A 12,040-nucleotide genomic window follows, 5' to 3' on the forward strand; every position below is an offset into this window, starting at 1 on the left:
CACCCTTCGATGGCCGATTATGGACTGCCGATTTTGCTTGGGCCGATATTTGTGGCCGATGCTGCTTTAAACTTTCATATCAAGGCGGGGGCCTCAAACTAGTGTGCCACATTTGGCCCGCAGGCAGCATGTTTGAGACCCCTGTGGTAGAAAATGAATGAATGAACATCCCAATAGCCTGGTAGCCTGTGGTCACTATTTGAGAAAATACAGTATTGATCATGTTCTAAAATGCCCCCACTGGTTTATACGTCTCCTTGAATGCCTTTGGACTCTCCGTGTGTGTGTGTACATGTGCCCGCCCCCCCCCCCCCTCTCTCTCCCCCGTGTGGCTTGCCATTATGTCCCTCTGTCTATTCCATTCACTGGACTCAGTATGAATGCTGCAATGAAAATCATCTTTCCTCACGTAATGGATATTCATATACAGAACGGAAGAGAAGGGGTTGTGTGCGTCACACCGCAGTTCCACCGAGGACGGAAGACAATGAAAAGAGTGAGACATTAACGGCGGTTGGGGGTTTGCTGCCAAGGCACTGCACTGATGAGGCTCGGAGCAAAAAAGGCACAGTGCGGCTTGTCGTATCGTGAAAAAAGGTGTACGCTGTCGTCAGGTGACGCCCGAGGCTTACATGAGCTAAAGCGAGCATCTATCAGGGGGAGCCCTTGAGCTTTGGGTAAACATGACGGCAGCAGTTAGCATCACGTCAAAACCACACAGCCAAATTAGGCTTCATAGTTTTGGTGAGGATATGGACAAAGGTGTATTTTTTGTTTAACAACCGTTCTGGGAATGGTTGTTTGTCTATATGTGCCCTGTGATTGGCTGGCCACCAGTCCAGGGTGTACCCCGCCTCTCGCCCGAAAGCTGGGATAGGCTCCAGCATCCTCGTGAGGTATATTGTATGAATGAATATACTGTGTATGTCATATAGATACTGCATACAGTATGTACAGGGACAAGTGCAAGCTACCCCTTCCTGTTATATGGAGTATTATTTGTCTTTATTATGTTTTGTTATGCAAATTTGAAGCGACGTTAATGACGCTAAACGTTTTGAGGTGATTAATGAAATAAATTAGCCGTTAATCCACTATTTTTGACAGCCCTGCAAACAAAACAAAGAATAAAGTTGCAATATTTTGAAAATTGGGTTGGAAAAAAGTTCAAATGTTAATAAAGTTAAAATATTACAAGAAAAAAAAATGTATAGAGAAAAAGTATATGCAAAAAATAGGCTTTATCACTGATAACACAAAGCGCTGGTTTTTCAGTATGCAGCTCTCCATGGAGAAAGTTTGGACACCCCTGCCACAAACGGACATATTTTTATTTATTTTTATTTTTTATAAAAAAAAAAGATTAAATTAAATATTTTTTTAAAAAAATTTATTAAAATTTTTTTTGAATTAAAATGATTTTTATTTTTTTTTTAAGATCACTTTTTAACAATGGGACAGAAAAGATCTGTTTTCTCATGAATCTTAATTATAACACGATGCACAAGAGGGGTATCGACCAGTCATCGAGCAGTCTAATCATGAAGAAGCAATTCACACTTTCAAGAGTTTTTTTATGGTGACTGAACAGCACCAAATAAATCAAACCCTGCACGTTCACGACGTTCACGTGAGCGACAGGTTTGGGTCTGTGCAAACGTCTCAGTTAGAAAGATGATCACAACAACACCGCCCCTGGTTCATCTTTCCAAAATGTGCAACACAAAAAAGCACCGTCTTCACCCCCGCTGTGTCCTGCCTGCTTCTCAGCAGGAGGGAGAGGAGTATTAGTGGAACGCTGCGTGGGATTTCCAGGACAATATCTTTGCCTACGTGAGTGCACACACTACGAGTGGCTCATTGTGGGAAGGAGACAATGGGATCCCTGTAAGTTGGCTCTGTGCAATCCTAGTATTAAGGTACTTCTCATTAGTACGCGTGAAAGTGAAGGTGAAAAGCTGAGAGAGCGACACAGGCGCATTTGATTCGATGGAGGTTATATGTTGAGAAACGTCGGCTGGCTCATCCCCTTCCAAAGTCCACGGCAGAGCATAAACCTCCAAAAATATTCCACAACTAGATGATGCAATGTCAGCAGACATTCATTCATTTTCTACCGCTTATCCTCATGAGGGTCGCGGGAGCCTATCCCAGCTGTCTTCGGGCGAGAGGCGGGGTACACCCTGGACTGGTGGCCAGCCAATCACAGGGCACATATAGACAAACAACCATTCACACTCACATTCATACCTATGGACAATTTGGAGTGGCCAATGAAGCTAACGTGTTCTTGGAATGTGGGAGGAAACCAGAGTACCTGGAGAAAACCCACACACAGGGAGAACATGCAAATTCCACACAGAGATGCCCAAGGGGGGGGAATCAAACCCGGGTCTAACCACTCGTCCGCCGGGCTGCATGTTAATTCTGAAAAACTGACGCAAAACCTAAACACAACAATCAAAATTTTGAATGAAACACAGGAGCAGCTTGGAAGCTGAAGCTGGACTGAAATGCTGTGGAAATATGCTAAAAAAAGAGTCAATTGGCAGTTTGAGCTGAAATCGAGAATTGAACCAACCATGTCTGGGTCTGGATCCAAGCACTATTAGAGCTGTGCTAAACAACCCTTAGTAATTGGCCACATTTGGGGTAGCAGTAGGTTATGCCAAATAACTCTAGTGCCACCTCCCATCATGCTTTGCGGCACTGCTCTTTAAACGGTTGTTAATATTATGTGTTTAATGTTGTGTATTAGTTTTTTGTCATTGCATTTACATAAATAAATGGCCAAATGAAGTAAATACAAATACATGGCATTCAGAAGCCGCATTCAAAGACGTTATGATGATATGTAGTCATTCTACGCAGGTCACGAGGTGTCAGTCCATGACATCATCATTTCCATAGATTTGCTGAAGGCCTATGACTGCAGTCTATGACTGCTAGCAATGTAGCATTACTTTTCAGTGGCCTGGAAGTCTACAGTGGCACCTTCGGTCAATGTTTGCCGTTGCACACATTAAAGTATCTGGAGTGGAAATAACGACACATGATTATGTCATCTGTCGGCAACAAGCCAAAAGCTCTGTCTGTGTGTTATTCATATGTTTACCATATAAGTAATAGTAGTCTAAAGGTTTCCTGTCTAAACAGGTTTTCTATGCTCTAACTGCAAAAATATTCCATTTTGTAAATGCGGACTCCTACTTCACAGAAATTCACTTGTCACGGTCAGGTGTGGAACCAGGAAAACACTGCCCCCTAGCATTTTGGAAGAGAATTGAACAGGATCAAGACGTTGCCAAAAGGTACCGTTGTAGCATAATTCAGCCTTAATGAGCCACAGCACATCAGAGTAGAAAGAGCAGGTTTTCATGAACTCAGCAGGGGGAGGGGGGGACGAAACGAGGTGTGATGATCCTCAGATGAAGATGAAAGTTACATCCCCACATCACATTATGGCTCATTGAATCATAACGGTGAATGTTAGGTATGGTGGAATTCATCCCATGTGCACGCATACAGAATATCCTTTTCTCAGATGAAAGATATTGCAATCAACAAGTAAAATGAAAGTCATTTAGAAGAGGGGAGTTTTTCCACTTTTATCAGGTTGCTAAGAAATAGAAGCCATGACAGAGCTGCAGTACATTTGCATCTGAAAACCCTCTCACAGGAGCAAGGTCGATAAAGCGAGGGAGGAGGAGGAGGACGCTTGATAAAAAAAAAAAAAGTATGTATTGATGCTTTGTTGCCGTGTTCTTGGAGCAGAGCCGAGAGTCATGGAGGACGGTCCGTGGGCAAGGCTCGCGCACCGACCAACATCGGCTTGGAGATGCCGAAGATGAAGATTCTGAACGTGTTTGACGAGGAAAGGAAGACGGTACGATATGGAGGCTTTCTCTCGCACCGCTAAGGATCAACAAAAGTGAAGCTGCTCGGATGAGCTGCACAAAGAAATGAAACTCACCGGCCACTTCATTAGGTACACCTGCACAGTCTAATATGCAGGCGTGTCGTTAGACACCCAACTCATGATACAAGACAAGATTTTAAGAAAAGTACAATCAGCAAAATATGACTGGACTAACCCTTTTTTATTGGACCAAGTCACAAAACAATGCAGGTGCCCACAAATTGACATCCAAAGATGCGACTGCTCCGATTGGTCGACCACAGATCGGTATCGGCCGCTGCAGCATCCAGAACACACGTCTACCATGTGTGGGACTTCCTGTCTTTGTGAGAGTGGTAGAAGTTCTGCACAAAATGCAAAATTGTGCATCAAGTTGTTAGCACGCAGACCTCACAGCTAGGAGACCAGGGTTCGATTCCACCCTCGGCCATCTGGAGTTTGCATGTTCTCCTCGTGCATGCGTGGGTTTTTCTCCGGGTACTCCGGTTTCCTCCCACATTCCAAATAAAAACATGCTAGGTTAATTGGCCACTCCAAATTGTCCATAGGTATGAATGTGAGTGTGAATGGTTGTTTGTCTATATGTGCCCTGTGATTGGCTGGCGACCAGTCCAGGGTGTACCCCGCCTCTTGCCCGAAGACAGCTGGGATAGGCTCCAGCAACCCCCCGCGACCCTCGTGAGGATAAGCGGTAGAAAATGAATGAGTTCTCCTCCTATTTTGTGTGGAAGTGGTAACTTTTTGGCTTCTTATTTGGTCTTTCCCCACCCTCGGCCATCTCTGTGTGGAGTTTGCATGTTCTCCCCGTGCATGCGTGGGTTTTCTCCGGGTACAAATTGTCCATAGGTATGAATGTGAGTGTGAATGTTGCCCTGTACCAGTAACATGAGCAATAACAATAAAGTTCAATCTAAAAAAAAAAAAATGTGCCTAAAAAATGTCTAGCTGGTGTGGCTTTAGATTTGGGGGGGGCGAGCACTCGACAGGGCGGGTGGTGAGTTTGAGGCTAGCGATGTGATCATCTGCCAGGCAGCGGCTATAAAGCCCCGCTATCCCAACCCGCTGAACTTGCAAGTGTTGCAAGAAGGTGTGCTTAATATTGTGGCCACCGAGCGCCGTACCAGGACAGTTGTCATGGTTACGGTGCCTCCCTCAAGTAGCTGAGGCAGCATCGGTCTTCACAGATGCTCTGCAGGGATCTTAGCAGGAGGACTTGAAGAGAAAAAAAAAAAAAGGCACCGCAGGCGAGACAGGAGACGGTGTATCTTTGCAAGCCAGTGGGACAAACGTCACAGACGGTGGAGTGGATTCACAAAGAGAGGAGCGTTAAAAAAAGCGGAGAACGAGGGCAGAGAGTTCAAGGAAATAAAGAAAAATGACAACATGAAGAAGATGCTGTACGATAAATAATAAATAAATAATTTTAAACTTAATAAACAAATTAATGCAGTTATAAAATCCTGTTTATATCATCTTCGGCTTTTATCTAAAATTAAATCTTTTTTTATCTTTGCGACACTTTGAGCAAGTCATGCACACTTTTATTTCATCACGTCTGGACTACTGTAATGCACTTTATTCTGGAATTAGCCACAAGTCTCTCTCCCGCTTACAGTTAGTCCAGAACTCTAACAGGGTTAAAAGCCGTTCGGTTGGTTGCCTGTTCGCTTTAGGATTGATTTTAAGATTTTATTGTTTGTTTTTAAGGCGTTGAATGGGATGGCCCCCAAATAAATCTCGGACCTCATCCAAATATACTCTCCAGCATGGTCACTGAGGTCCGAGGTCCAGCTACAACTTGTGGTGCCCAAGACGAGACTTAAGACCAGGGGGGACCAAGCCTTTTCTGTGGTTGGCCCCAAGTTATGGAACTCTCTCCCCTCCCAAGTAAAAAAAAGGCCCCCCAACATCGAAAGCTTTAAGTCTCATCTTAAAACCCACTTTTATTCTCTGGCTTTTAATTTTCATTTAATTTTTTCTTTTTTTTTTTTCATTTTAATTAGGTTTTTTTTTTATACTTCTATTGCTTTGTTTCTTGTTTTTAATATTTTAATATCTATTTTTACTATTTTATTTCTTATTTGATCTTTTAGTTTTGGATTAAATTCAATTTGTACCTTTATTTATTGTATTTTATTTTTACTTTTTATTTCACTAGTCTGTGCAGCACTTTGGAAACTCTGTTTATAAAATGTGCTATATAAATAAAGTGGATTGGATTGGATTACCGTGGATGCGGGAATGGCTAAAACCAGAGTGATTCTCATCTTCATGGAAAAATGCTTCTGTGAGGTCTTAATAAACACATCTAATTATGTTATGCATCATATTCAACCTTAAGTGCAGGCTTCAGTGGTGCAGAAACCACACCGAGCGCTTTCTAGCGCTCTAATGGCTGTCTCACTCACTATATAAGGTCATCAAAATACAACATTGATTCATTTTCTACTGCTTTTCCTCACGAGGGTCGCGGAGGGTGCTGGAGCCTATCCCAGCTGTCTTCGGGCGAGAGGCGGGGTACACCCTGGACTGGTGGCCAGCCAATCACAGGGCATATATAGACAAACAACCATTCACACTCACATTCATACCTATGGACAATTTGGAGTGGCTAATTAACCTAGCATGTTTTTGGAATGTGGGAGGAAACCGGAATACCCGGAGAAAACCCACGCATGCACGGGGAGAACATGCAAACTCCACACAGAGATGGCCGAGGGTTGGGAAAGACAAGTTACCACTTCCACACAAAATAGGAGGAGAGCTCATTCATTTTCTACCACTTATTCCTCACAAGGGTCGCAGGGGTGCTGGAGCCTATCCCAGCTGTCTTCGGACGAGAGGCGGGATACACCCTGGACTGGTGGCCAGCCAATCACAGGGCACATATAGACAAACAACCATTCACACTCAAATTCATACCTATGGACAATTTGGAGTGGCCAATTAACCTAGCATGTTTTTGGAATGTGGGAGGAAACCCGGAGAAAACCCACGCATGCACAAGGAAAACATGCAAACTCCACACAGAGATGGCTGAGAGTGGGATTGAACCCTGGTTTCCTAGCTGTGAGGTCTACGCACTAACCACTCGACCGCATTTCAGCCCCAAAATACAACAAACAGCTCTAAATAACAACATAAACTCCAATAACAATATCAGACCAATTGCATTGGAAGTGTTGACCTGGAGACTGCCGGTGTACCTAATGTTGAGTCCGCTGGTTCACTACTGGTGTGCCGTGAGAGTGAGCGAGAGTGACAACAAAAAATCTGCTTACTGCTGCTCAACACTGTGACGCGCGGCGTCACGTCCAGGTCCAGCGGCGGTCTGAAGGGGTACCCCAGGGTGGCCACGCAGGCGCAGCAGCCAAGCAGCAGGAGCCGCAGTGATGACGAGAGGCCCGCCTTCATCTCCACCGGCATGCTCTCCTCCAAGCACCAGGGGATGGCTCACGAAAACATCGCAGAGGAACAGGCGGTTTCAGTGTAAGGACCGCAGGGAGCTGCAAAAAAAAGAAAAATACACCAAAATTCCCCAACTATCTTTCTTCTTTGACAAAAGACACAATCAGGACAATTATGGCCAATTATGGCACTGATGTTAAAGGGTTAAAAACCCGGACCTGAAGCAACTCCATGTCAATAATACATAAACACACTCCTGATCAAAAGCTTAAGGTCATGTGAGCTTAAGGAGGTCCCAAGTCTTTTTTTTTTTTTTACACACCGGTAGTCCCGCTAAACATGTTATGTTTACCGATGCTAAAATACTGAAGCTACTTTCCATTGAGATATCTTGAAGTAACCTCATTTCTTGAGAAACTTGGGACAGTCCAGTCTCTACTTCCAAAATCCGGATCCGACACATATGGCTGTATGTTCAAAGCCGACATTTCGGTAAGAGGTGCATTATTTAAAAAAAAAAAAAAAAAAAAAAACTTAAACTGTATTATGGAAAGCAGGAAGTGAACAAATGTAACAGTAGCAGTTGATGTTTGCTAAATACAAGGATGAAGAGTCTTGAACCGGTCATGATGTGCTATATATATCACTATATTGACACTTACTATGGTACCCATTATGTCATTGGATGCTCATATCACCTTGTACTTTGATACGTGAAAAAAAATTAAAAATAAAAAAAAAAATATTTAATAAAATAAAGTAAAAAATATATATATTAAAAACTTCATACTTTGGTACGAGACAAAAAAAAAATCCTTAAACTATATTAGAAAAGCAGGACCAGCACAGAAAGCATTATAGATCTTCCAGAATCTGCACCTATTCAGCTGTATTTTTTTGGATTTCGGGGTTTCCTGCAAAAACGGTCTGCTTTAATAACTAGCAAGTAGGCTAGCTTGCAGAGAGTTTACGTACATAAGGAAACTACTCTGTGATGACACAAAGGTGGTGTCAAATCCTGGTGCCCCTGCTCTGTGCCCCCGTCTCGCACCTGAGGTTGATTACTCCTCTGGCACTTAAGATGACAGCTGACAGCCGGGGAACGCCGGATTATTGCCTAGCATACGCTGCGCTACACATGTTGCTGACCCGCTTCCCAGAACTCTTAGTGTGCTCACCTTAAGCCAGCTCCCTTTTGCGTGTTTTCCATGGTGTTCCCTTTTGACACCATCGCCTTTTTTTAACTTCCTTTTGGATCTAATAAATCCTGAACTCCACTCACCCGTCTCCTGCTTCCATGTCCGGGACAGAGACCCTCCAGGAACGGAACAAAAGGAACGGTTTTACCACGTCTTTTCAATCTCTGCACAGTTTAATGCTGCATGTAATTATGACGAATCAACATTTTTTTCTGTAAAATGGTGTGTGTGTTTCTGTACAGATGTGTTATAACGTGCTACCAGGTGTGTGGCACGCCGCCACAAATACGCCACGAGAACACTGGGAACATTAAGGACAAAAAGAATGGACGCTTTAGGACACGTGCAGACACCTGACACCATGACAACAGAGTACGGCGTGTGTAAATATTGAACATGCTCGTTTGACATGTCAGTGAGCACAGGACAACAGAGCGGCGCACGGCGCGTGTCACCGGGGTCACCGTGCCGCTTCTGTTGAATGTTCAGGTGCACGTTCTCGAGTTGGATAATATTCACTCTGCATGGGCAGCATGGTTTGGAGACCTGTAGCCGCCATTGTACAAACACCTGGGGACCAGCTGTTAAGGTGTGACATGTCAAATATTTGCATGGTCATACGCTCCGGAATCTTTAAGAGGACATTAAAAGTGTTCAGCACTGTTTTTATAAGCGTTCAAACACTTGTTTACATTAAACAACAACAAGAGAGGAGAAATATGATCTCAGGGAATAACTAAATTTGAAACACTTGTATGCTAGGACTACGTTAAAAAGCCATAGCATTTCAGTATGTGGAATCAAACTATGGAATGGATTGAGTAAGGACCTCAAACAATGCACAACGATGAGCCAATTCAAGAAACAATACAAGCAGTTAATGTCATTGGATGGTCATATCACCTCGTACTTCGGTACGTAACAAAAAATAAATAAATAGATAAAGTTAAATAAAATAAATAATAATAAATAAAATAAGTAATAATAAATAAAATAAAAATGAATAAATGAATAAATAAATAAATAAAAATAATTACATTTTTTAATTAATTAAAACAACAACAACTTAAATTACATTAGGAAAGCAGGAAGTGAACAAATGTAACAGTTACTGATTGTAAAGGTACCAGATGGAGAGGTAGGATTTAATAAGCTTTGCTTCTTCCTACTCCTTTTGGACATGTGGAACTGTGAACTGATTATGTGATGCATTCAATTGTCATCTGATGCATGTTCAAATGAAATAAAACCATTACCATTACCAAAGTTATGTTTTCAGCTAAAATTGTGTGGTAACATACAACTGTAAATGCCATTTCAATACAGTGCAACACGTGTATTTTTCCTACCTGTGGTGTTAACGGCATGTCCTAACTTACTTGAAGCTCACTTGTAAATAAACATTCACTTTAAGAGAAAGAACATTGTACCAAATGGTCCGCATAATAAACCTTATCAGCCACCATGGCGTTTGAAAAGACTACCATGGCGTCACACCAGCTGCTCAGAGCATGTGCCCAAATACAGTGCACCTTCTTGGGCCACAGCAGATGGCTCCCACCGCTCTATACGCTGGTCCTCCTGATAGCAGTAATGTGGTAGTAGTGATTTCATTATATTTCATTAGGACAAATCAACAGGTTCAGTTGGTTAAATCCTAAAATCTTAAATCTTTCCAGTCTTTCTTAGACTTAAAAGATATGGTCCATCTCAAATGTTTCGTGAATGTTTTTCGATGTCTAGAACAGATGAATTGGATAGGCATTATTTCCTATGGCAAAAATTGCATTGGTTTTCCAGAGTTTCAGTTTTGGACCTTTTGGAACGCATTAATAACATCATTCCGTACATCAAATTTTCTTACTTTTTACATTCTCGCAACCAATAAAACACTTTGGAATTTGGTTGTCAAAAGATGCCCAACTGGAAGTTAAAAATGCCATCAGTTGATTCCAAGCAAAAGAAAATAAACATTGTGGTGCACTTCGGTCAGGAAACCAGCTGTGGTTCCAGTGTTCATGCCTGCCCAAAGGGGGAAAATGGCTCCCGGGTCAGATTCAAACAGAATGAATGCTAATAAATCAACAGAAGAGACAGTGGAGACAGCGCCATCGGCACACGAAACAACCGTACCAAAGCAACTTGGATACATTATACTGTGATTGTGTGGGAGTCAAACAGCACAATAGATGACAGTGCACGGCATTGAATAGTGCGACACTGAGAGCTTTTAATCAGCCTTTTTTTTTGGGGGGGGGGGGGGGGGGGGGGGAGTCAAAACTGATTGCATTTTTGTTTTGGTTCTATTGTAGCCACCCACTTTGGAACAGTGAGCTCTTTAACTGGCAACAAACAGCAAAGTTATTCACGACAACAAGTCTAACTGAGGGGGCAGCAGCCAAGGTGGTTTACAAAAGGGGTATTAAATCATTGGGTTAATACACCACCATTATCTGTGTACCAAACATCCTGGTACCCATGGGTAGTTATCAGTGATACAACTGTATTGTATTGGTTAGCTTGTTCTTGGGTTCCAATAATGACTTCATAGTCGATTCATATGGACCTTGTTGCTTCCATTAATGGAGTCATGCGTAGGCCCGAGATGGACCTAATCAACCGGAACCAAACACAAACACTTAGTGGTTTGGTCCGCAATATATATCAGACAAGGGGCAAAAATGTCCATTATCATTTTCTATTGTCAAATCTAGTTTTTTGCCTAAAAAGAGAATCGGTCTAATTTCATGGACGCTTAAGGAAATGGCAAAATCATCACATGCGAGAGGCTGAAATCAAAGGATATTAAAAAATTTTGGTAATGGTAATGGTTTTATTTCATTTGAACATGCATCAGATTACAATTTAATGCATCACATAATCAGTTCACAGTTCCACATGTCCAAAAGGAGTAGGAAGAAGCAAAGCTTATTAAATCCTACCCCTCCATCTGGTACTTTTACAATCAGTAATTGTTACATTTGTTCACTTCCTGCTTTCCTAATATTGTTTAAGGTTTTCTTGTTTGTTTGTTTTTTGTTTTGTTTTTGTCCTGTACCAAAGTACGAGGTAATATGACCATACAATGACATAATGGGTACCATAGTAACTGTCAATATAGTAGTATGTATTAGTGGTATGTATTTTTAGGTTGAAAATGTGATTTTACGGTGCATTTCTGCCACTAACCGCACATGACAGTGACTCAGTTAACTCTGTCACAATCAATTCAGTGTATTCTTGACCAAAAATGGCCACTAATAGTCCGAGTGTCATTTTTTTTGCTATTTTTTTTGATACTGTTAACCCAATTGGACAAAAGTGGCCACAATATTGCCAAGTGTTGGAATTGGTCCTGATAATGAGGGGTCGTCTTCCATTCAAAGTGTATTATATTCATGTCTACATGATGAACGGCTTCACAAACACCTTTACGTCCATAATTTTACTGTCTATTATGAAAAAGATGCATTTATATGCCTACTCTTTTCGGTGCCAGTTTAAGCAAACTTTC

At 42.1% G+C, this 12,040-nt stretch overlaps 1 protein-coding gene across 2 annotated transcripts in view; it reads right to left on the bottom strand.

Moving 5' to 3' along the window:
• Positions 1–12,040, bottom strand: part of LOC131108123 (semaphorin-4G-like) — a 36,628-nt gene that overhangs the window by 24,155 nt on the left and 433 nt on the right. Inside the window, exons 1-2 of one of the 2 annotated variants that reach the window (XM_058058934.1) lie at positions 8,506–9,567; positions 7,201–7,425 (exon numbers count right to left, since the gene is read on the bottom strand). In XM_058058934.1, the coding sequence (XP_057914917.1) occupies positions 7,201–7,345 (145 nt within the window). In that variant the 5' untranslated portion in view covers positions 7,346–7,425; positions 8,506–9,567. Of the gene's footprint in view, positions 1–7,200; positions 7,426–8,505; positions 9,568–12,040 lie in introns of those variants that run through there. The other variant, XM_058058924.1, reaches the window with a different exon arrangement.

The sequence above is a fragment of the Doryrhamphus excisus genome, chromosome 2, assembly GCF_030265055.1.
Source record: "Doryrhamphus excisus isolate RoL2022-K1 chromosome 2, RoL_Dexc_1.0, whole genome shotgun sequence".
Taxonomy (NCBI): Eukaryota; Metazoa; Chordata; class Actinopteri; order Syngnathiformes; family Syngnathidae; genus Doryrhamphus; species Doryrhamphus excisus.